The 26,095-nt window shown below is 50.7% G+C and overlaps 1 protein-coding gene and 3 long non-coding RNA genes across 11 annotated transcripts in view; 3 read left to right on the forward strand and 1 right to left on the reverse strand.

Annotated features, from left to right (window-relative positions):
• Positions 1-5,391: 5,391 nt before the first annotated feature.
• On the forward strand, positions 5,392-6,066 carry LOC115077875. Of its 2 annotated transcripts, XR_003852991.1 has the most exons (4): positions 5,392-5,438; positions 5,471-5,544; positions 5,851-5,882; positions 5,925-6,066. It is a non-coding gene; the product is annotated as an uncharacterized LOC115077875 (long non-coding RNA). The 2 variants fall into 2 exon arrangements; XR_003852990.1 differs by having other exon boundaries at positions 5,851-6,065.
• A 91-nt stretch (positions 6,067-6,157) lies between these two features.
• Positions 6,158-6,501, forward strand: LOC115077876. Its single transcript, XR_003852992.1, has 3 exons — positions 6,158-6,188; positions 6,221-6,252; positions 6,359-6,501. It is a non-coding gene; the product is annotated as an uncharacterized LOC115077876 (long non-coding RNA).
• A 318-nt stretch (positions 6,502-6,819) lies between these two features.
• The window catches only part of ACHE (acetylcholinesterase (Cartwright blood group)), a 155,133-nt gene continuing 135,857 nt past the window's right edge, over positions 6,820-26,095 (reverse strand). For 4 of the 7 annotated variants that reach the window (XM_029580251.1, XM_029580253.1, XM_029580252.1 and 1 more), the window contains exons 2-4: positions 12,952-14,492; positions 11,905-12,071; positions 6,820-7,431 (exon numbers count right to left, since the gene is read on the reverse strand). In XM_029580251.1, the coding sequence (XP_029436111.1) occupies positions 7,316-7,431; positions 11,905-12,071; positions 12,952-14,492 (1,824 nt within the window). In that variant the 3' untranslated portion in view covers positions 6,820-7,315. Of the gene's footprint in view, positions 7,432-9,963; positions 10,042-11,904; positions 12,072-12,951; positions 14,493-14,564; positions 14,677-14,770; positions 14,911-26,095 lie in introns of those variants that run through there. The other 3 variants (XM_029580254.1, XM_029580249.1, XM_029580248.1) reach the window with 3 other exon arrangements.
• LOC115077877 lies at positions 14,968-20,023 on the forward strand. The gene is made up of 3 exons (XR_003852993.1): positions 14,968-15,092; positions 16,239-16,364; positions 17,222-20,023. It is a non-coding gene; the product is annotated as an uncharacterized LOC115077877 (long non-coding RNA).

Here is a 26,095-nt window from a genome sequence, read left to right on the forward strand (position 1 = left end):
ATCACATTATAAGCTCCTCTCACACACCCTCGTATTATAAGCTCCCCTCACACACACACACACACACACACACTGTAAGCTTCTCTCTCACACAATCACATTATAATCTCCCCTCACACAAACACACACACAAACACTGTAAGCTCTCGTCACACACACACACACACTGTAAGCTTCTCTCTCAACAATCACATTATAAGCTCCCCTCACACATACTCATATTGTAAGCTCCCCTTACACACACACACACACACACACCATTGTAAGCTCTCCTCACACACACACACACACACACACATTATAAGCTCCCCTCACACACACATTCACATTATAAGCTCCCCTCACACACACATTGTAAGCTTCTCTCTCACTCACACAATCACATTATAAACTCCCCTCAAACACACATACACATTATAAGCTCCTCTCACACACACTCGCATTGTAAGCTCCCCTCATATGCATACTCACACACACACTGTAAGCTCTCCTCACACAATCACATTATAAGCTGTTCTCACACACATACACACACAAATTGTTAGCGCCCCTCATACACACACATTATAAGCTCCTTACACACACACACACTCATATTGTAAACTCCCCTCACACACATACACATTGTAAACTTTCCTCACTTATACACACTCACATTATAAGCTCCCCTCACACAGACACACACACACATTTTAAGCTCCCCTCATACACACACACATTATAAGCTCTCCTCATACACAGACACATTCACATTATAAGCTCCCCTCACAGACACACACACACATTGTAAGCTCTCCTCACACACACACACACACACACACACACACACACACACACACACTTATTATTTATTTATTTATTTATTTATTTATTTATTTATTTAAAGGTTTTTATATACCAATAGCCGTTTGCACATCCTATCGGTTTACAGATAACGTATAACATGATAGAGAAAATACATGGAACGATTTGGTTACATGGTATGGTAAAAGGGGGGGGGTACAAACACGGTGTGTAGAGAGTATAAGGTGTTGAATGAAAAATATATATGTAGAAATAAATATAAATATAAACAGAACTATGTAGACATTACAAGGTATGGTCTGAGAGGGTACCAGATGTTTACATAGTGGACTTGATGATAACTTATATATATATATTATACAATTGAAACTGTAGTCAAAGTCATGCAGCGAGATAGTACCAGGGGGAGAACGTGTGGGTTAGGGGTAGGCTAGCTTGAAGAGCCACGTTTTCAATTTTTTTTTTTGAATTTGTGTGTGTGCAGGGTTCCATGCGTAGGTCGGGTGGCATTGAGTTCCAGTTGATGGGTCCTGCTATTGAGAGTGCTCTGTCCCTAGTGGAGGACAGTTGTGTGGTTTTGGGAGAGGAAATGTGCAGGGTTCCTTTATAGGCAGCTCTGGTTGGTCTGTTAGAAGAGTTGAAGTGGAATGAGTTGTTTAGCCAGGTGATGTTTTGGTTGTGTAATGTTTTCTGTATAAGTGAGAGGGTTTTGTAGAGGATTCTAGAGGAGATCGGGAGCCAGTGGAAGGCTCTGAGGATGGGTGTGAGGTGCTCTTCTCTACGGGTGTTGGTTAGCATTCTGGCAGTGGCTTTCTGTAATAACTGAAGGGGTTTGATGGTGGAGGAGGGGAGGCCTATGAGGAGGGAGTTACAGTAGTCAATTTTAGCAAAGGTTAGGGTTTGTAGGGCGGTGCGGAAGTCATGTGTGTGTAGGGTCTAATTTTCTTTAATACATGCAGTTTAAAGTAGCATTCTTTTAAGGTGGATTTTATGAATGTTTTTAGGTTTAATTGGTTGTCAATGGTGACACCCAGGTTGCGTACGTGTTGTGGGAAGGGGGCTGAGATGGGTGCGGTGCTAGTTAGTATGCGATTAAGGGAGGGCTGATTGTGGGAGATTATGAGGAGTTCAGTTTTGGTGGTGTTGAGTGCCAGGTTGAGGTTAGTACGGAGTTGGTTGATAGAGTTAATGCAAATGTTCCAGGTTTTTAGGGACTTGGATAGTGAGTTGGTGATGGGAATGATAATTTGGACATCGTCCACGTAGATGAAATGGACGATGCCTAGGTTAGTTAACAGGTGGCAGAGGGGTAGCAGGTAGATATTGAAGATGATGGAGGAGAGGGCAGAGCCTTGGGGTGTACACCTCGGGTATGTTTGATGGGGTCAGATTCGTTGTTGCTAAGTTTGACCTTGAAGTGTCAGTTTTCCAGGTAAGATTGAAACCAGCAGTGGGCACTACCAGTTATGCCTATGTTCGTGAGCTGGTTTAGTAGGATTTTGTGATTGACAGTGTTGAAGGCAGCGGAGATGTCAAGCATGGCTAGGATGTATGCTTGCCCTTTATCCTTGCCTTTGAGTAAAGTGTCTGTGAGAGATATTAGGAGTGTTTCAGTGCTGAAAAATTTTCGGAATCCAAACTGGGATGGGGATAGAATGTTGTGTGTGTCTAAATATTCTGTGAGGCGGATGTCGACTACCTTTTCAGTGATTTTGGCTAGTAGCGGTAAATTTGAGATTGAGCGATAGTTAGATAGTTCTGACGGGTCGAGGTTAGGTTTTTTTTAGGATTGGTTTCACAATCGCTAGTTTGAGGGCGGATGGGATGTTACCATGGGTGATGGAGCAGTTGATGATTTCGGATAAGGTAGTGGCTATAGTTTTGGGGATGGTTCGTAGCATTTTCGATGGGATGTGGTCTAAAGGGTGTGAGGAGGGGTTGATTTTCCTTAATAGTGATTTAATTTCACATGATGATGTGGTTTCAAGATGATCAAGGCAGGCTGTGTTGTTGGAGGGGGTGGCAAGGTGAAGGACAAGTCCGGGGGAAAATTGGCTGTCAGTTTGGATACTTTGTTGTGGAAGAAGGAGGCTAGGTTGTCACATTTGCTTTTGGTGTCTAGGGAGGGATTGTGTGTGTGGGTTGGCTCAGTCAGGTTGGATATCAGCGAGAAGAGGGTCGTGTATTTTGAGTGCGTGGAAGTCGCGCTTCGTTTTTAGGATGTTGATCCTGTATTCATGCATGGATGTCTTGTATGAGTCAAGTAAGGAGGGAGGGAGGTGCTTTCTCTATTTCCTTTCCTTTATTCTCAGGCTGTTTTTGAGTTTCTTGAGTTCAGGTGTGAACCATGCTTTTTTGTTGCCGCGGGCAGGGTTCACATTTATTGTTCTGAGAGGGCAGATTTTGTCTGCAATGTTTTTGGTGGTGTCGTTCCAAGATGTTATAGCTGATTCGGGGTTAGTGAGATCAATCTTGTTTAAGATGTCAGTGCAGGATTCAATTAAGTCCTCTCTTGAGCAGGGTTTACGGAATTGGAAGGAGTGATTATGGGGAAGGGGGGGAGGGGGAAGTTTGTTTCTTTATGGAGAGGGTGGTGTTTATGAGGGAGCGGTCGGACCAGGGCACTGGGGTGCAGGTAGGGGTTTGGGTGGTGGCTATGTTGGTATTAGTGAAGATCAGATCAAGGGTGTGGCCTGCTTTATGGGTTGGGAGGTTTATGATTGGTTTGTATCCCATGGCTTCGAGAGGAGAGAAATGCTTCACAGGAGGGGGAAGGTGGGCAGGCGTCGACATGGAGGTTTGAATCGCCGAATAAGATGGCTGGTGTGTTGTGATCTAAGCTGTCTACAAAGAATTCGATGAGGGGGGTGAGTCATGTTCTAGGAGGCCAGGGGGAGTGTATATTAGGCATATTTGTAGCATTGGGGATTTGAAGAAGCCGAGCTCATAATTGGGGGGTATATTGACTGTTTGGGGGGTGAGATTAAGTTCTTTTTTGGTTACGAGGAGAAAGCCGCTTCCCCTTTTTTTGGGTCTTGGTATGGAGTATATGTGGTAGAGTAGTGCAATGTCAGTGTTTTGAGCCAAGTTTCTGTGATGGCACAGATGTCTGGCTTTGAGTCAGTTAGGAGGTCATTGAGTATGTGGGTTTTTTTAGCTAGGGATTGTACATTGAATAGCGTTAGCGTGAATAGTGTGAGTCCTATTAGTTGTGTGAGGGGGGATGTCATGTTGGGTATGAGGGATCTTGGTTGGTGTGTTTGGGTTGGGATGGTGTATATATTTGATGATAAGTATGGGGAGTGGATGTGTGGGTGAGGTCGGTGTCCTGTAGAGATGAGAGTAGAGTATGTTGTAATGGTAAGAGAAGTTGTGTTAGGTGGTAGAGAGGGTGGCGTGCTTTGAAGAGAGATGTGACGGACACAGGGGAGACACAGAGGGGCACACTAAGGGGCAGGCCCCTTTGTTGCGCTCCTTATGCGAGAGACGCCCGGCGCAAGACTCCTGGGAGGAAGTCCTGTTATTATAGGGACCTCGCGGCCGGATGTGAGGTGCGCCGGTAGGGGCGGTCCATTGTCGGCGTCACGGCTGGGTTCGGGGCCGGGTAGGCCATGTGTTCGGGCTCGGACCCCGATGGGTCGCCCGCGCCATGTGCGCCGAGCCGGCCGCGGCGGTCAGCGAGGTCGGGTCGTCGGCTGCGGTGGTGGTGCGCGAGAGAGGAAGTGGTGGCCTTAACTCTCACCTTTTGAAGATCCTCTCGGCCGGATGTGAGGTGCGCCGGAATTGTTAGTTCCCCTCACACACACACATTGTAAGTTCCCCTCATACACACACACACACACACACATTGTAAGCTCTCCTCACACACACACACACACACACATATATATTGTAAGGTCCCCTGATACACACAAACTAATACATAAAGTCAGACAGCCTGAAAGATCCAAAATCATTTTATTGGACGCTACTTGCAGATAATGAAAGGATTGGTCACAAAATCCCGAGACATGCAGGAAACATCCATGGAGGGCTACAGAAGGATTTCTTTGGGGCGGGCTCTGACTCAAGGACAGGGTGGGGTGGGGGGAGAGAGGCGTCTTAGGAACAAGCAGCCATGATTAGAGGAACATGGCACACCTTGGCAGGCAGGGAATGAGCCATCACCAAAATCATCTGAATCATCTACCCAGAGACTGCTGCTGGGGCACCTCAAGCAAGAGGGGGGGAAAGGAAGACCGGCACTCCAGAAAGAGCTTAACAATTGAAACGTTAATAATAAATGAGAAGAAAACCCAGGCAGTCGCACCACGTACATTTTTTATATATTTATATATATATATATATATATGTATGTATATAATATATATTTATACAATTTATCACGTCTTAAATAAACAGTATATACAGATAAACCGTACCACCAAGGATGAGCAGGGAGACGCTAAGGGGGGAGTCAGAGCACCACACTGCATATGGGAAACTGATTTATGATGTATGATGGGAAGAAGAAAAGATTTCCATCACCTTCAGATACTGGGACTGGGGGGATGAGAGAGATTTCCATCACTGGAAGTTAATGGGACTGGGAGGTGTGAGAGATTTCCATCACTGGAAGTTAATGGGACTGAGAGGTGTGAGAGATTTCCATCACTGGGACTGGGAGGTGTGAGAGATTTCCATCACTGGGACTGGGAGGTGTGAGAGATTTCCATCACTGGAAGTTAATGGGACTGAGAGGTGTGAGAGATTTCCATCGCTGGAAGTTAATGGGACTGAGAGGTGTGAGAGATTTCCATCGCTGGAAGTTAATGGGACTGGGAGGTGTGAGAGATTTCCATCGCTGGAAGTTAATGGGACTGAGAGGTGTGAGAGATTTCCATCACTGGGACTGGGAGGTGTGAGAGATTTCCATCACTGGGAATGGGAGGTGTGAGAGATTTCCATCACTGGAAGTTAATGGGACTGGGAGGGATGGGAGATTTCCATCACTAGAAGTTAATGGGACTGAGAGGTGTGAGAGATTTCCATCACTGGGACTGGGAGGTGTGAGAGATTTCCATCACTGGGACTGGGAGGTGTGAGAGATTTCCATCGCTGGAAGTTAATGGGACTGAGAGGTGTGAGAGATTTCCATCACTGGGACTGGGAGGTGTGAGAGATTTCCATCACTGGGAATGGGAGGTGTGAGAGATTTCCATCACTGGAAGTTAATGGGACTGGGAGGGATGGGAGATTTCCATCACTAGAAGTTAATGGGACTGAGAGGTGTGAGAGATTTCCATCACTGGGACTGGGAGGTGTGAGAGATTTCCATCACTGGAAGTTAATGGGACTGAGAGGTGTGAGAGATTTCCATCACTGGAAGTTAATGGGACTGAGAGGTGTGAGAGATTTCCATCACTGGGACTGGGAGGTGTGAGAGATTTCCATCACTGGGACTGGGAGGTGTGAGAGATTTCCATCACTGGGAATGGGAGGTGTGAGAGATTTCCATCACTGGGACTGGGAGGTGTGAGAGATTTCCATCGCTGGAAGTTAATGGGACTGAGAGGTGTGAGAGATTTCCATCACTGGGACTGGGAGGTGTGAGAGATTTCCATCACTGGGAATGGGAGGTGTGAGAGATTTCCATCACTGGAAGTTAATGGGACTGGGAGGGATGGGAGATTTCCATCACTAGAAGTTAATGGGACTGAGAGGTGTGAGAGATTTCCATCACTGGGACTGGGAGGTGTGAGAGATTTCCATCACTGGAAGTTAATGGGACTGAGAGGTGTGAGAGATTTCCATCGCTGGGACTGGGAGGGATGGGAGATTTCCATCGCTGGAAGTTAATGGGACTGAGAGGTGTGAGAGATTTCCATCACTGGGAATGGGAGGGATGGGAGATTTCCATCACTGGAAGTTAATGGGACTGGGAGGGATGGGAGATTTCCATCACTGGGAATGGGAGGTGTGAGAGATTTCCATCACTGGAAGTTAATGGGACTGAGAGGTGTGAGAGATTTCCATCACTGGGAATGGGAGGGATGGGAGATTTCCATCACTGGAAGTTAATGGGACTGGGAGGGATGGGAGATTTCCATCACTGGGAATGGGAGGTGTGAGAGATTTCCATCGCTGGAAGTTAATGGGACTGGGAGGTGTGAGAGATTTCCATCACTGGGACTGGGAGGTGTGAGAGATTTCCATCACTGGGACTGGGAGGTGTGAGAGATTTCCATCACTGGGACTGGGAGGGACGAGAGATTTCCATCACTGGGACTGGGAGGTGTGAGAGATTTCCATCGCTGGGACTGGGAGGGATGGGAGATTCCCATTACTTGCAGATACAGGTACAGGGTGGGGTGGGGGGATATCCATCACTGGGTTGGACGGAGGGTGCATATAATATCTGTAGACACTGTGGTGAGGAGGGGGTTGGGGGTCTCACAGTTCTGAACCTCTGTGGTGTAGTGGCTGATGGTCCGGCTGGCAGGGCTGGGGAGGTCCATCCCGGGTCTCCCAGTTATGAGCATTTCTCCTGCTTGCTGTAGTGGTCGAATTGATTCTTCCAGTGTATCATGTAGGCGCTCCAGCGATGGAACTCCAGCTTCCACTGTCGCTCCGCCTCGTTTATATTGTCTAGGAAAGAGAGGGGCAAGTGAGCGAGATGCGTCTGGGAAGGGGAGGCGACCACTGGAAGGCAGTGGACGAAGTACGTCCTGCTGGTCTCATCACAGGAGCAGCACTAGCCTCCTTTCCCCCTTGCTTGATCTTTGGGCTAACTCCTACATTAGCCTTCTTTTATTTCGCAATATATTTTGTTGGTTTTTTTTTTTAGTTCAGAAGGTGTGTCATCTTTTACTGTGCCCGGTTATTCCAAATCTCCTTTCTCATGTCCCTCCTTCAGCTGTCCAAGCTGCACAGTTCCCTTTCCTTCATTAGTGTGACAACCTCATGGCAGTAATGGGGAGGGTGGGTGAGAGGGAAATGGGAAATGATGATGAACAGTACAGTAGCACCTCCACCTTTACTTAAGATCAGCTGAGCAGGAGGCAATCCAGCTAGATAGATAAACAGATCGAGTGACAGATAGAGAAAGAGAGCGAGAGAGAGAGAGACAGTATCTCAGGGAATGAAATAGATAGAATAAATCTAAAAGATCCTAATGATCTGAGGGTGGATTGATTTTGCTACTCCCGCTCTGTTAGTAGGATATTATTATTATTTTTCTGTAACTTGTGTTTTATTCCTTTTTTTTTTTCAGAGAAAAACTGCAAATTGCGGCATTGCAACGCACGTTTTGTGAACGCCTGGCTTTAGTAGGGCACATGACATCAAACAAGAAAAAGAGAAAGAAGCCTGGGTGCGGACAATTTCCCCGCTGCCAGCACTGTCTGAATCCTACCCCCAAAAAATGCTTTAACGCTGCTTCATTACTTCACAGCCGCAACCATCTCGCTTCCTGCTGCCCTGCGCTCGCCCGCCACAGGAAGCCTTATCTCGCAAAACCTTTTCCCTAGGATACGTTCAACCCCTCCCCTACCCAGAAACCTTGCAGCGAATTTTCTGAGGCAGAGCTTCCCGCTTTCAAAACTGTCTACAAGTACAAAAGGGGTCCGGCCAACATTTCTCCCTGCTTTTTGTGCAGGTGAAATATCACCGGGCATTAATAACCCACGATCTCTGGGAATGCCTCCTCGTGATCTGCGGATGCAAGGTGGGCAATATTCAGACAACCAGTTTACCCCGGTAAATCGCTATTCACCTGTTAAAAAGGGCTTCGAAAATTACCCTGCACAGCTTCAGATTCCCCCATGACGTTCGGTGCGCTTGGGGCTTACACAGAGACAGGAGGGTCTGCAGGAACTTCCTCTGGCTCTGGCATTGGAGGAGACCTGCCCCCCTCCCCAAATCCACATAATCTCCTGGGATCTCAGCTCCACTTACCTTCAGGCCGGGGGGAGCCTCAGGGGACCTGTGTCCCTCCCATTTGTCTCAGACCCCCCTGTCGCATCTGAGTCGGCCCTTAAAGGTGCAGCAGTCAGAGGGCCAGGACAATCACTGCCAGGCCATGATACCCTGCACCTTTAAAAAAAGGCTAACTTGAAGAAGGAAACCACACTGCCCTTGGGCTAATCCTGTGCAGGGCTGCCAAATCTCTGATCACTTGGAGATGCTATTCAGTGTCTTCACTGATGGGGTTTATGCACGTGTGGCTTTTATTGCCACTCTTCCCGTTATAAAAACACGGAATGAGCAGAGGAGGACCCACCTAGTCTTCCTGCTAAGTGTCATAGCCCCCAGTTGACTTTCAGGTCACTTCGTTGCTATTAATGATCCTTTGCACCTGTCTCATGCTTTCTTATTGTTTTTTGCCTCCATCATCTCATCTGGGAGGTTGTCCCATGCACCCAGGACCCTATTTACGAAGAAGTATTTTCTGATGTTACTCCAGAGTCTTTCCTTTTGGAGCCTCAGATCATGACCACCAGTTCTTTATGTCAAGAAAAGGTTTGGCTTTACCAGACCATGAGCCAACTACTTGTTTGTAAATCTTTTTTTTTTTTTTTAGGCTTCTGATTAAATCGTGCACCGAAGTCTATGGGAGTGACAGAAAACAAATGTATGTGCAACACCTACTGAACATATAGAGCAGCTCAAAGAAGAGCCCACTGTGTTGCTTGGATACTAACCTGCAGGCCGGACGCTGCCCGACATTTTAACCCTCCCCACTCTCTTTCCAAAAAATCCGTACAGCGCGGGGAAAAAATCAGGACACTTGGCAGCCCTAGTGCCGTGGATTTCAGGGCAGGTAATTATCCCCCCCTGTTCCTCTGGGCACCTTGAAAGCCCAGGAACGCCCGACTTGCGTAACTGCGATTCCACCAGCACAGAGGGACAGCGAGAGACAGCCAGGGCGAGGAGAGCGAGAGGATACAGAGCACTGCCAGAAATTAAAGGGCCATGCAGCCATTGCCATGGAAGTCCCACACAGGATGGGAGGGGAGTCAGCACGGTGTCCCCCCCGCTCCCTCCCCCCTCCCCCCAAAATAATCCAGTTCTGACTCTGCCCCTGCCCCCGAGGCACTGATCTATAACGGCCCCGCCCTCCCTGCCCAGGCGCTGCTCGCACGTTCCCCCGCCCCCCCCTCCGGACCCATTGTAACATACCCCTCCTCTGTCATTTTATCCACCGCTCCCCTTCCACGGAAATTCTCTTGGAATACTGGGGACAATTAAACTTACAGCCTTCAAATAACAACAAGAAGAAAAAAAAAATCTTTTAGCAAAAAGAAAGGCAAAGTTTTACTGGTTGTGCATCCCCACAGGAAAAGAAGCAACGGGCAGGGGACGTTACGGTCAAGGCAGAGCATGGGAAGGGTGGCAGTGGCGTAGCTAGACAATTTGGCGCCCGGGGCAAGAGACTTCTTCGGCGCCCCCTCCCTCCATCAATGCTCAAGCTGCTCTCTCCTTTCTCGACTACCGGCTGCTTCAATTGCTCGGGGGCCGATGCTGCAGCCACCGCTGCTTCTTTATCACGCGGCAGGGCTCTTTCTCCTTCCCGCGCACCGCGTATCACTTCCTGTTCCGGGTCACGGGGGGGGGTGGCGCGGGAAGAATAAAAGGCCCAGCCACGGGTGCCACTGCTTCTTTTAGCACTGCTGCCATTCCCACTGGACTTGAACGTGCTGATAGCCCGGCGGCAACGGCAGCAGGGAAGGAAGAGCAGCGGGAGAGACCGGGAGCACGCGATGCACCGGTTGAGAATCGCTGTCCTAGAGCGTATCCCTCACGCGTTTTGGCGCCCCCTTAGACCCGGCGCCCGGGGCGGCCGCCCACCCCGTCCACCCCTCGCTACGCCACTGAAGGGTGGGGAGACAGGGGGAAGGTGAGGGGGAGCCGGGGGTTATCCCCGCACCCCTTCCCAGCCGGACGGCAGAGCATAACTCAGGAAGCCACTCGTGAACGGGCCGGGCTCGTGGCCTTGCAATCATCAGCCGTAATCACCCCAAAGTCTCTTTCCTGCCTCCTGAACAGCGTTCTCTCCTTCCCTGGCACTACAAAAGGGCGCCTGGTGCCTAACGAGTGAGTGTTGGAGGGAAACAACACCAATCTTAAGTTTCTCAGGGCTTGTTTTGGGGGGGTTTTTTCGCTCTATTTGGCAAAAATGTCCAGTGTGGCTCTACGATTTGCTCCTCGTTCGCACCACCTCTGGCCCAAAGTGTCCTTCTGATCAGTACTGGCTCAGGAGTTGGCTGCTGGCCTTGCACTGCAATGCGCAGGATGCGGCTGAGCGCACCCAGAGACTGCCTGGATTGAATATGACGGTGGATCAGGATTGCTAAGGTCCAGCCAGGGCACTTCCTGGTGCAAGGCCAGAGGACCCAGCCAGCTCTGGCTTTTCCTTCACTAGGCCATGAAGATCTCCTCCCCGCTCAGGTCTGTCCTTAAAACAGCCCCTTTTCTCAGTCAGCATCCCCCTGAACTGCGCTTGCTGCGTGCAACTCCCATAACAGACACGTCCGCCATTTTACAATTAGCTACAGGGAGAGAATTAATAGGCGGCATTTATCCGATGTTATTTTTGCCCTGTTTTCTTTCTCGGCAGTCTCCGCTGCCTCTCCCTCCTTCAGATGCCAGGCGGCGCAGGTGACCCTCGTGGAAGGACGAATCCTTTCAGCAGCACACAAAGCCTGGTAAGGAGGCCACCCCAGTACAGACGACCCATCGTCCATCCCTCCCTGAGCCCCCCCCCCCCCCCCCCCCATGGTGTGCCCAGGGCTGACTAGGCCCAAAGGATGATGGGATCCCCCTACACCAGGCTTCCCAAACCCATCCTGGGTACTGGGTTTTCAGGACATCCGCAGTGAATAGATATGAGATTAATTTGCATAATCTTACAGACTCAGTTTATGCATATTCATTGTGGATGTCCTGAAAACCCAACCGCCTGTGGGGTCCCCGGGAGAGGTTTGGGAATCAAGAGGCTCGAAAGAGAAAATGTGACACGTTCCCTTGGGATGAACATCTAGGCCTCTTCTGGGGGCATGATTTCAGGGTGCACCTATGAGGCTCACCCCACTCCCTTCCCAGGCTGCTGCCCGCCTGTACCTGTAATGTTCAGTAGCTTGGGGAGGAAGCGATTCCAGAAGGTGCACATCTGGACCCGAAGACCCTGCTGAACTCTGAAGGCTTTGTTGTTTAGGGTGAGGTACCACTGCTCGCCGCTCGTGTACGGCAGCCACTCTTTCGGCTGGTCCTTCATGTCATTGGGGTCCCTGCAAAGCAGCGGGCACAAATTATTCACAGGCACGCAAGACCAGCCACCCCCCTTTAATATCCATTAACGAGAAAGAGAGCCTGCGTGCCGGCGTTCGTTCAGCAGCATGGGGACGTCCCCTCACTCCCACACTGCGCCACTCTCCAAAGCATCAGCACCGTGTGGCGGCAGTCGCCCCATTCACAGGGGGAACCAGAGGGAAACTGGACCTGCAGCCATTTTTATTGATCTATTACTTAGTTATTGGATACATTTCCTCTCTCGCTATTTCAGCTCAAGTTCCCAGTGGGTTACAATAACAATGGAAAACAATATAGGTCGGGGCAGTTAACACAAGTAAGACGCGTACAATATGACCCATCGAAGCAAATCCCATAATCAATGAAGTAGCAGACTTCAGGGTCTAACAGGGACGAAAATAACTTACAAGAATAAAACACCTACAGAGCAATATATCAGGAAAGCCATGGCCTGTAAAAATAACACAATAATTAAAAACCACTTTTCCACCCAGATGACTACTGGGTGGAAAAAAAAAAGCACATTTCTGCTAAGAACTCAGTTTTAACTTTCATCTTTGACCCCCCCCCCAGCACCCCTTTTCACAGACCCCCTAAACATTTCCTTTAATACATCTCACCATTGACCCCTGAAACCCTCCCCTGATACAACTAACTACAGACCCACTGAAGCCCCCTTAATATATCTCACCAGAGATTCCCCCACACCCTTCCTTAATATATCTCACCACAGCCCCACCATAAGCTTCCACAAATTATACCACTGCTAACCCACTCCTCCATTCCTTCTCCTAATACAGACACCCTGGAAGTGCAAGGAGAAATCCTGTTTCATCAAACCACTTCTTCCCTTCTTACCCTGTTCTTGCAAAGTTGGCCCAGTAGTGCATAATCTTCCTGCTTAACCTCTCCTCCTCCGCTGTGTAATTCAGTGCCTTATCCAGTGGGAGCCCGAAGACAAACTCAATCTCATAGCCATGAGGCACCCCCATCCACTCAGGCCACACTAAGTTGGATGCACGGTGGTCAAACAGGTACATGTAGACTTTGTTGTTGAACTCGGCAAATTTTGTGGCAAAATGCATCAAGGGGCAGATGACATTGTGGTCCCCAACAATGTCATCCATAGCCTCACGATTCTTCAGGGCATTGTTTTCATCCATCCAGTCAGTATACTGGAGGACCACGGCTTCCATGGCAATGTCACTGGCATGGGGAATAGCCATTTTCACCCCCCCTAAAAAGTCTTCCCTGGTGATAAGGCTGTCATTGTCTTTGCTGAAGCCGGGAACCCCATAAACCAGGAAGTAGGAGCCCTCATCTTGGTTCACTCCTACCAAAAGTTGGGTTTCCTTGAAGTTGCCCATGTTTAGCATAGCCTCAGGTGTGTCTGGGATGAAGTCCCCATCAATGATTGGGACAAAGGGGAAACGGAAAACACTGGAGTAAGGTAGAACTGACCATTCTTTGTCAATCAGTTCTTGGGGTTCTTTAGTTCTCAGGCAGTTCACTAATTCCGAGTCATTATTGCCATTGCAACCAAGCAGGTTGCACAAGAACGTGGCTCTCCGGTGTGCTTCTATTGGGGTCAATGTGGCCCAAGGACCATTAGGTGCTCCACTCTGCATGATTGCCCGTGTGAACAAAGATCTGCTGTTAGGCGAGATGACATGCATGCCCACGGATACTGCCCCAGCACTTTCCCCAAAGATTGTTATAGATTTGGGATTCCCACCAAAGAAATTAATGTTGTTTTGGATCCACTGTAATGCCAAACGCTGGTCTAGCAACCCCACATTTCCTGGGGCTTCCTTACTGCCAGGGAAGGCCAGAAAACCAAATGCACCAACACGATAGTTCATGGAGACCACCACAATATTTTCCACAGAGCTGAGATACTTCCCATCATAGACATCTAAAGATGAGGACCCACTGTAGAAACCTCCACCATAGATCCAGACTAATACTGTGGCATTCTTTGGTCTTGGGAAGGGAACCCAGACATTAAGATAGAGACAGTCCTCACTCATCTCTCTGTTGGGGTTCCACATCTCTGTACCAGGGAAACCCGGGTAAAGGGTGTCAACATACTGAAAGCAGACATTGGGAAAAGAAGAGGCATCTAGGGTCCCACTCCACTGTTTCTTGGGTTCGGGTCTTCGGAACCTCATCTTACCAAGTGGGGGTTCAGCAAAAGGGATCCCCAAAAAGGCCGAAATGTAATTGGACAGAACCGGCACTTTAATTCCTCGGACCTTCCCAGCTTTGGTGTTGACGACAAGCTCATTGTTGCTCTGTGCTGAGACTAGGGTCACCGATAGAAGAAGAACGCAGAACCAGCAGCTCAGACAGGACCCAGGAGCTGAAACCAGCAGCATCTCCATTCTTCTGTAGCTCATCTACGAGAGAGAAAAATGGGTCACTAGCAGAAGAGTCAGGGGAAAAGAGAGTGGAAAGCAGTAATAACTCACTTCACCAATTCATGGCAATAGCAGTATGAAGGTCCTGAGTCAGCCTTATACTGAATTGTATACTGAGGAGCAGTGGCTCCTTCCATCAACTGCTCCTCTGACACACTTAGAGCATTTTGCTTAGAAAATGGAATCAACACCAGATGTGGTTCTGGCAGATAAGATAACCCTGCCTCTTTCCAAAGGCCACATTTACTGCTTCTTACCGTGTTAATGTTTTATCAGTCCCTTGCAGGGCAGTAAACAGGCGGCTGTCTTGCAGACTGGACATTTAAGAAGCCTGGCTACTCTGAAGCCGCCGAGGACAGTAATGTCATCCCAAAGAGTACCAAAGGCAACATTACATCAGCCTGGCAAGGCGGGTACATTGAAGCGTCGCATGCTCATGCCTGAGCCCGGCTACAGGGACTATAAGCGCACCTTCACCCTATCCGTGGGAGATGCATCTGCTCTGAATACCACTTAAGAGTATGGGAACGGTGGGACAATTAAAGCAAGTGGCAGGAACAGCAGCTCTTCCATCAGCAGGTGAGCGCCGCTGCTCCTTCTCATAGGGTAAGAAGCTGACGCACCCAGTCTTGTGGTGCCATGAACCTCTCAACCAACAATCCCAACCCCTGTGCTGATATGAAGAGGCATTCCAGTGGCATTCTGAAACTAACCCTGACCTGCAAGGATACCCAGTGCTTTCCCAACCTCTATCCCTGCAACATACACGGTATTCTGCCAAAGGAAATTAACCCTTTCCTGCCACACATGCAATGATCTGCCAACACACACACACACACACACACACACAGAGCTCTGGGTACTATCCCTGCCTTGTCGGGACCCACAAACACACAGGTCCACCAATGAATACTATCCCTGCCCTAAGAGGATCCCCCTCACTTACACACACCCACACCCAGAACAAAGCAGGGACTTACAACATATCCATTGCACTTTAGTTCCTGAGGCGTAGCAGTGTTTGTGTGTAATAGCAGAATTCCAGCACAAGAATCCAAAGTGGACTCTTGCTCTCGGACATTAGTCTCTAAGGAGCCAGCAGCCTCTGAGCCATTATTACATATTATCGCATTGATTAATATGTCCATGCCCCAGCCTTTCTCAGCATAAGCAATGCCTACAGGGTAACACCAGAGAAAAAGAAACAGAAATTGAATTTCCTCCTAGACTGTGCAAAATCCAACGATATCAGAGAGGTGCGTTTCCCAAGACGAAGAGAGAAAAGCAAAGACTTCCCACAAAGAATGAGCAGGAAAAACAAAGTCTAACCTGGGGGCAACAGGAGAACCAGCAGCAGCAAAACCTGGTGTATCCTGCGAGCAGGCCGGAAAAGTAACATGACCGGAGACCATCTGGGCCAGCACCAGAACCCGGGAGCGTGCCTTTGCTATATCTCTTCTCTGCTTTGCAAGTTTATTTGACTGTTATTATGAGTACCATATTTTTTTTCTTTTCTATTTTTGAATCATGTGGAGGGCAAGTTTTGAAATATATCTAGCCGGGTAAGGAGTTAGCCAGATAGATCTGTAAATGTGCCCTGATTGTATTTAGCTGCTGAAACAATGGGTGTTCCTGGGCATGGGGAGGGGGTGTATTTAGATCATGGACGTATACTGTGCATATATGTTGAATTTTCAAATAGAGACTTGTGTTTTTTCCCCCCAGGTAACTCCAGCTGCAGATGTATCTGGGCCTACATCAGTGGTTCCTTTCTTTGGTACCTGCAGACCTTCTAACAAATTGTTAAAGGGAAAGTACCCAGGAAATTCCCTTTGAATGTCTGCTACTGAGGTACGTGGGTACTTTTGCCAGTAGGCAACTTCATGACAACTGCTGCTTTCTGTGTTACTTTGGCAAAGACATCTATAATGTGTCAGGCTGAGAAAGATTTCTGAATCTGAATCGAATGGGTTCTGATTCTGAATCGAATGGGTTCTAAATTTGAACAAAATCAATAATCGCGCTGATGAAGGAGGAAAGAGGACATATGCAATGTGAATGAGGTAGGGGTCCTAAAGAGACACCGCACCATTCATCTCTTCTAAGCACCCGGTCTTTAGTAGACACCCAGTAAGATGCAGGCAGGATCTAGGCCTTTGGTTTCCTGATGCAGTCTTATTATCACTCGAGTAAAGTGCCCTTGTGAGGCAGACCAGGAGGACTCAGGAAATCATACAGACTCAGAGGATTCAATTAAAGTCTCTCCCTTGGCTATTCCATACACATGTGATAATAAATCAAGCCTGCTGCTGAGGGAAAAAAAAAACACATGGGATCCTGCCAATAAAGCAGGCGTTAATCCATTTAGCTCAATCCTGCCCTGCAGCACCCCTTACAATCCCAGTACAGAGAACCTCTCCTTCCCCCTCTTTCCCCTCACAGATCTGTCAAGGCACCTCACTCCTGCCCTGCAAGGGAGGTGGGGTAGGTTGTGTGGAGGCTGCCAGTTCCCCCAGAGTCATCTTTGTCTGTCATAACTAAGAGTACCATGAGTATCAATTATCTGCCCGGTTAGAAGCAGGAGTCTCTTTTCCTTCCGATTGTAATGCCATTAGGTAGGTGCTGAATCTGACCCAGACCCCCCCCCCCCCCCTTCCAGTATGTCTGCAGCCAGATGCTCTCCTCACAGGCCTCTGTATGTTTTGCAGCTTGCTATTGCAGTGAAGTCCTTCCACTCTGGGGTAATGTACGGAACTCTTCCGATGGCGCGCTACGATGTGTAACAGTATAACATCCAGGACTGTTTAAAGGGCACACCATACTGACTGAGGAAATCCAGGTTTTTCCTGAGGAAAATTCTGTCCCCACGTTTGTTGGCGATGGAGTCTCAGCTTCCCATGATCCTGTTCAAGGGGAAAGAAGTCAGTTATGCCATCTCCAGAATGAACCGCAGGAGATCTCCAGGGAGCAATGGTCACAGAGAAATTCTACAAGACCTTCAAAGCCATGTTGGCCAAGGATTTAGCTAACGTGTACAATGCCTTTCTGAAGAAGGTGTGCTGAGGAAATTTCACAAAGAAAGGAAACAGAGCACTTCTGACAAACTGGAGACCTATCTCGTTATTAAACAGTTACAGGATTCTAGCTGAGATCCTGTTGAATCGCCTATCAGCAGTGGATCCATCCCTCATCTCCCCAATACAGGCTTGTGCTACAAAAGGCAGGCAGGTCGCCAACAACCATTGGCACCAGGCAAAGGGATTCCTTTCTGTCTGCTGAGTCTGGACCAAGGCAAGGCCTTTGATCAAGTGGATCACAGCTAGCACTTTGAGACTGTGAGATATTATGGTATTCCTGGGACAGCTGTTTCTATCACTCTGCGGACCGTGTCCTTGTCGTTAATGGGTGATTGGGAGAGGGCTTTAGGGTTCAGTTAGAGGTAAGAGAAGGCACCCACTTAATGCATTGCTGTATGTCTTCTTCACAGATCCTGTATTAAGACCAGCTCAGCAACAGGAGGACATCCAAGGAAACCCTGTCCACCCAGGAGGGATGGTATCTAAGCGGGGCATTAAGATAACGGCATAGGCAAATATTTACCTGTTTTATTCCCATTCCCTGTGGGAGACTGTGGACAATGTTGAGACGGTATCAGATTCGAAAATGAAGATAGAGAAACCTAAGGCCTTCTTGATAGGTGCTAGTAAGTCCAGATTCCACATAGAAATGGGATTTTGGTCTCCTCAGAAATCTGTTTTGAGGTGGTAAGGCTCTTTTGGTTTTTTTTATAGGGTAGATCACAGCAGGTGGCAATGGGACAACATCGCTGCTTCTCCTGTGATTTGCCGGATGGGATGCCACAAACTTCACTTCCGTCTCCCTGTTTGTTTAATGTTTACATGGCACCACCATGCAAATAGGGAGACAGGGCTGAAATTATTGCTGTTCTGCTCCCGACTTCCAGATTTTTTTCTCCTGATGGAAAAAGATAGTTTTGAAGAGCTGATCAAATGAATAATGATTTAGGGGCAATAGCGCAATGGCTACAGGAGAACAAGTTGAGTTTAAATACTAACAAATCAGAGATGTTATGGGTGGGGAAAAGAAGACCACATCCAGATTTATTTGGAGAGCGGCAGATGATGCAACAATTCCTTTGCATTTTTGAGTCTGGGATTTGGGAGTCAGTTTGGACGGTGTTCTCATATTTGATGCACGGTTTTCTGCCGTGGTAAGGCCGTCTTTCAGACATGCCTCATGCATCCTTATCTGCCTCCAAGGAGTTTGGCTACGGCGACGCAGGCATTGATCGTATCGTGTCCAGATTACTGCACCTCGGCGCACGCAGGGCTGCCACACACGCCTCTTCAGAGGCTGCTGGGATCCCGGGGAGAGGCTGTGGTACAGGACCACTTACGCCCCACTGCAAAGTGTCTCCCCTGGCTTCCAGTTGAAGAAGCCTGATATAAATTTAAGACATTAATGTTGACATTTAAAGCTCTGAAGTGGCAGAATCCCCCGAGGGAGAGGCTCCACAGTAATCTGCCACCCAGCAGTTTGCCTCCAGGAAGAATCTTTTCCTCGCAGCGGGGGGCAGGCTTCCTCGATCACAGCCCCCTCACAGGCCCATGCAACGTCGGCGCCAGAAAAACGGCGTCCCGCTCCCCTATCGCGCACCCATCCCCCCCTCTCCCGGGCGCGCCATGCAGTGGGCAGTGTTTTCTGCTTTTCTGTTCAGGTTTTGGGGCGCCTCAAGGCTTAACCCCCAGCTCCGGGGCTGGCATTCATTTTTGAGGGTTAAAATGTGCGCAAAGGGCGTGCATGATTATTATTTACATGGGGGGCTGGGTCCGAGCTAATAGCCTCATCAACATGGCATTTACATTGTGGTGAGCGCTATTAGCTACGCGCTGGCTTGGGCGCGCCGATCCCCTTGTTGCACGTCCAGCCGCAGGTTAACCCCCGCGCTAGCCTGAGCGCAGGAAATTGTGCCGGCCCGTTAGACTTTGGAACAGCTTCCCGAAGGGAAGGGGTCATGAGACAGCTCTCCGACGGCAGGGAACGGCCTATTCATTCCAGCAAGCGTTGTGAGACCTCAGATGGAGGAGACCAGGTTAGGCAGGGATTCGCTTTGATTCACTTTCCTGGCATTTAGGATGCAGCAGTCGGAGAACTGTGAAGACTACGATGGTAAGGGGGACTTTTTCTGAGGGGGGGTCCTTACTGAATTCAGGATTACTGTGTGCGTTTGGTGTTTCTGGGGAAAGCAGGTTTTCTGTGCTGCATTATGTGGTCAGGAGCAGGATGTGCTTTGGGGAATGGTCTGGTTTCAGTTAATATGCGTGGGTTATACATCCCATTGTAAATCACTTCGAGCTTCCTGGCAGTGGCACTTAGGAAATGTAAATTATTATCATTACTATTATTTTAGGGATCTTGTTTGGTGGGATGAATCCAGTCCATAAAAATAATTGGGAATGAAGGGGAGAAAGGAGGGGAAGCTGGAAAAACATAAAATACTATTTGTTAAAGTTTGTCTCTTTAAGTTATTCCTTTTATCACATCAGTAAGACCCGTGAACACAACTCTGCTAATGCACCCCAATCCTGCCCTGCAGCACCTCCTGCTATTCCAGTACTCACCGAGAACCCCCTCCACTACCACACACACACACACACACACACACACACACACACAAAACACAGAGCTCTGCCAATGCACCCCAATCCTGCCCTACAGCCTCTCCTGCTATTCCAGTACTCACCGAGAATCCCCTCCACTACCACACACACACACACACACACACACACACACAAAACACAGAGCTCTGCCAATGCACCCCAATCCTGCCCTACAGCCTCTCCTGCTATTCCAGTACTCACCGAGAATCCCCTCCACTACCGCACACACACACACACACACACACACACACACACACAATACAGAGCTCTGCCAATGCACCCCAATCCTGCCCTACAGCCTCTCCTGCTATTCCAGTACTCACCGAGAATCCCCTCCACTACCACACACACACACACACACACACACAGACACAACACAGAGCTCTGCCACTGCACCCCAATCCTGCCCTACAGCACCTCCTGCTATTCCAGTACTCACCGAGAATCCTCTCCACTACCACACACACACACACACACACACAATACAGAGCTCTGCCACTGCACCCCAATCCTGCCCTACAGCCTCTCCTGCTATTCCAGTACTCACCGAGAATCCCCTCCACTATCGCACACACACACACACACACAAAACACAGAGCTCTGCCAATGCACCCCAATCCTGCCCTACAGCCTCTCCTGCTATTCCAGTACTCACCGAGAATCCTCTCCACTACCGCACACACACACACACACACACAATACAGAGCTCTGCCACTGCACCCCAATCCTGCCCTACAGCCTCTCCTGCTATTCCAGTACTCACCGAGAATCCCCTCCACTACCGCACACACACACACAAAACACAGAGCTCTGCCAATGCACCCCAATCCTGCCCTACAGCCTCTCCTGCTATTCCAGTACTCACCGAGAACCCCCTCCACTACCACACACACACACACACACACACACACACACAATACACAGAGCTCTGCCAATGCACCCCAATCCTGCCCTACAGCCTCTCCTGCTATTCCAGTACTCACCGAGCATCCCCTCCACTACCACACACACACACACACACACACACACACACAAAACACAGAGCTCTGCCACTGCACCCCAATCCTGCCCTACAGCCTCTCCTGCTATTCCAGTACTCACCGAGCATCCCCTCCACTACCACACACACACACACACACACACAGACACAACACAGAGCTCTGCCACTGCACCCCAATCCTGCCCTACAGCACCTCCTGCTATTCCAGTACTCACCGAGAATCCTCTCCACTACCGCACACACACACACACACACACACAATACAGAGCTCTGCCACTGCACCCCAATCCTGCCCTACAGCACCTCCTGCTATTCCAGTACTCACCGAGAACCCCCTCCACTACCACACACACACACACACACACACACACACACAGACACAATACAGAGCTCTGCCACTGCATCCCAATCCTGCCCTACAGCACCTCCTGCTATTCCAGTACTCACCGAGAACCCCCTCCACTAACACACACACACACACACACACACACACACACAATACAGAGCTCTGCCACTGCACCCCAATCCTGTCCTACAGCCCCTCCTGCTATTCCAGTACTCACCGAGAACCCCCTCCACTAACACACACACACACACACACACACACACACACACACACACACACACAATACAGAGCTCTGCCACTGCACCTCAATCCTGCCCTACAGCCCCTCCTGCTATTCCAGTACTCACCGAGAATCCCCTCCACTACCACACACACACACACACACACACACAGACACAACACACAACACAGCTCTGCAAGTGCACTTGAATCCTGACCTACAGCACCTCCTGCTAGTCCAGTACTGAGACCCTCACACACAGCTCTGCCCTGCAGCATCCCCTGCTATTCCAGTACTGAGACCCTCACACACAGCTCTGCCCTGTAGCGCCTCCTGCTATTCCAGTACAGTGATCCCCACACACAGCTCTGCCCTGTAGCGCCTCCTGCTATTCCAGTACAGAGATCCCCACACACGGCTCTGCCCTGTAGCGCCTCCTGCTATTCCAGTACAGAGATCCCCACACACAGCTCTGCCCTGTAGCGCCTCCTGCTAGTCCAGTACAGAGATCCCCACACACAGCTCTGCCCTGTAGCGCCTCCTGCTAGTCCAGTACAGAGATCCCCACACACAGCTCTGCCCTGTAGCGCCTCCTGCTAGTCCAGTACTGAGACCCTCACACAGCTCTGCCCTGTAGCGCCTCCTGCTATTCCAGTACTGAGACCCTCACACACAGCTCTGCCCTGTAGCGCCTCCTGCTAGTCCAGTACAGAGATCCCCACACACGGCTCTGCCCTGTAGCGCCTCCTGCTATTCCAGTACAGAGATCCCCACACACGGCTCTGCCCTGTAGCGCCTCCTGCTATTCCAGTACAGAGATCCCCACACACAGCTCTGCCCTGTAGCGCCTCCTGCTATTCCAGTACAGAGATCCCCACACACAGCTCTGCCCTGTAGCGCCTCCTGCTAGTCCAGTACAGAGATCCCCACACACAGCTCTGCCCTGTAGCGCCTCCTGCTAGTCCAGTACAGAGATCCCCACACACAGCTCTGCCCTGTAGCGCCTCCTGCTATTCCAGTACAGAGATCCCCACACACAGCTCTGCCCTGTAGCGCCTCCTGCTATTCCAGTACTGAGACCCTCACACAGAGCTCTGCCCTGTAGCGCCTCCTGCTAGTCCAGTACAGAGATCCCCACACACGGCTCTGCCCTGTAGCAGCCTCCTGCTATTCCAGTACAGAGATCCCCACACACGGCTCTGCCCTGTAGCAGCTCCTGCTATTCCAGTACAGAGATCCCCACACACAGCTCTGCCCTGTAGCGCCTCCTGCTAGTCCAGTACAGTGATCCCCACACACGGCTCTGCCCTGTAGCGCCTCCTGCTATTCCAGTACAGAGATCCCCACACACGGCTCTGCCCTGTAGCGCCTCCTGCTATTCCAGTACAGAGATCCCCACACACAGCTCTGCCCTGTAGCGCCTCCTGCTAGTCCAGTACAGAGATCCCCACACACGGCTCTGCCCTGTAGCGCCTCCTGCTAGTCCAGTACAGAGATCCCCACACACAGCTCTGCCCTGTAGCGCCTCCTGCTAGTCCAGTACAGAGATCCCCACACACAGCTCTGCCCTGTAGCGCCTCCTGCTAGTCCAGTACAGAGATCCCCACACACAGCTCTGCCCTGTAGCGCCTCCTGCTAGTCCAGTACAGAGATCCCCACACACGGCTCTGCCCTGTAGCGCCTCCTGCTAGTCCAGTACAGAGATCCCCACACACAGCTCTGCCCTGTAGCGCCTCCTGCTAGTCCAGTACAGAGATCCCCACACACGGCTCTGCCCTGTAGCGCCTCCTGCTAGTCCAGTACAGTGATCCCCACACACAGCTCTGCCCTGTAGCGCCTCCTGCTAGTCCAGTACAGAGATCCCCACACACAGTTCTGCCCTGTAGCGCCTCCTGCTATTCCAGTACAGAGATCCCCACACACAGCTCTGCCCTGTAGCGCCTCCTGCTAGTCCAGTACAGAGTCCCCACACACGGCTCTGCCCTGTAGCGCCTCCTGCTAGTCCAGTACAGAGATCCCCACACACGGCTCTGCCCTGTAGCGCCTCCTGCTAGTCCAGTACAGTGATCTCCACACACAGCTCTGCCCTGTAGCGCCTCCTGCTAGTCCAGTACAGAGATCCCCACACACAGCTCTGCCCTGTAGCAGCTCCTGCTATTCCAGTACAGAGATCCCCACACACAGCTCTGCCCTGTAGCAGCTCCTGCTATTCCAGTACAGAGATCCCCACACACAGCTCTGCCCTGTAGCGCCTCCTGCTATTCCAGTACAGAGATCCCCACACACGGCTCTGCCCTGTAGCGCCTCCTGCTAGTCCAGTACAGTGATCTCCACACACAGCTCTGCCCTGTAGCGCCTCCTGCTAGTCCAGTACAGAGATCCCCACACACAGCTCTGCCCTGTAGCGCCTCCTGCTAGTCCAGTACAGAGATCCCCACACACGGCTCTGCCCTGTAGCGCCTCCTGCTATTCCAGTACAGAGATCCCCACACACAGCTCTGCCCTGTAGCGCCTCCTGCTATTCCAGTACAGAGATCCCCACACACAGCTCTGCCCTGTAGCGCCTCCTGCTATTCCAGTACTGAGACCCTCACACACAGCTCTGCCCTGTAGCGCCTCCTGCTAGTCCAGTACAGAGTTCCCCACACACGGCTCTGCCCTGTAGCGCCTCCTGCTAGTCCAGTACAGAGATCCCCACACACGGCTCTGCCCTGTAGCGCCTCCTGCTAGTCCAGTACAGAGATCCCCACACACAGCTCTGCCCTGTAGCGCCTCCTGCTAGTCCAGTACAGAGATCCCCACACACAGGCTCTGCCCTGTAGCGCCTCCTGCTAGTCCAGTACAGAGATCCCCACACACGGCTCTGCCCTGTAGCGCCTCCTGCTAGTCCAGTACAGAGATCCCCACACACGGCTCTGCCCTGTAGCGCCTCCTGCTAGTCCAGTACAGAGATCCCCACACTTAGCTCTGCCCTGTAGCACCTCCTGCTAGTCCAGTACAGAGATCCCCACACACAGCTCTGCCCTGTAGCGCCTCCTGCTAGTCCAGTACAGAGATCCCCACACTTAGCTCTGCCCTGTAGCGCCTCCTGCTAGTCCAGTACAGAGATCCCCACACTTAGCTCTGCCCTGTAGCGCCTCCTGCTAGTCCAGTACAGAGATCCCCACACACAGCTCTGCCCTGTAGCGCCTCCTGCTAGTCCAGTACAGAGCTCCCCACACACAGCTCTGCCCTGTAGCGCCTCCTGCTATTCCAGTACAGAGATCCCCACACACGGCTCTGCCCTGTAGCGCCTCCTGCTAGTCCAGTACAGAGATCCCCACACACGGCTCTGCCCTGTAGCGCCTCCTGCTAGTCCAGTACAGAGCTCCCCACACACAGCTCTGCCCTGTAGCGCCTCCTGCTATTCCAGTACAGAGATCCCCACACACAGCTCTGCCCTGTAGCGCCTCCTGCTAGTCCAGTACAGAGATCCCCACACACAGCTCTGCCCTGTAGCGCCTCCTGCTAGTCCAGTACAGAGATCCCCACACACAGCTCTGCCCTGTAGCGCCTCCTGCTATTCCAGTACAGTGATCCCCACACACGGCTCTGCCCTGTAGCGCCTCCTGCTATTCCAGTACAGAGATCCCCACACACAGCTCTGCCCTGTAGCGCCTCCTGCTAGTCCAGTACAGAGCTCCCCACACACAGCTCTGCCCTGTAGCGCCTCCTGCTATTCCAGTACAGAGATCCCCACACACGGCTCTGCCCTGTAGCGCCTCCTGCTAGTCCAGTACAGAGATCCCCACACACGGCTCTGCCCTGTAGCGCCTCCTGCTAGTCCAGTACAGAGCTCCCCACACACAGCTCTGCCCTGTAGCACCTCCTGCTAGTCCAGTACAGAGATCCCCACACACAGCTCTGCCCTGTAGCGCCTCCTGCTAGTCCAGTACAGAGATCCCCACACACAGCTCTGCCCTGTAGCACCTCCTGCTAGTCCAGTACAGTGATCCCCACACACGGCTCTGCCCTGTAGCGCCTCCTGCTATTCCAGTACAGAGATCCCCACACACGGCTCTGCCCTGTAGCGCCTCCTGCTAGTCCAGTACAGAGCTCCCCACACACAGCTCTGCCCTGTAGCGCCTCCTGCTATTCCAGTACAGTGATCCCCACACACGGCTCTGCCCTGTAGCGCCTCCTGCTATTCCAGTACAGAGATCCCCACACACAGCTCTGCCCTGTAGCGCCTGCTGCTAGTCCAGTACAGTGATCCCCACACACGGCTCTGCCCTGTAGCGCCTCCTGCTATTCCAGTACAGTGATCCCCACACACGGCTCTGCCCTGTAGCACCT

This window comes from Rhinatrema bivittatum, chromosome 16, assembly GCF_901001135.1.
Source record: "Rhinatrema bivittatum chromosome 16, aRhiBiv1.1, whole genome shotgun sequence".
NCBI classification, from domain to species: Eukaryota; Metazoa; Chordata; class Amphibia; order Gymnophiona; family Rhinatrematidae; genus Rhinatrema; species Rhinatrema bivittatum.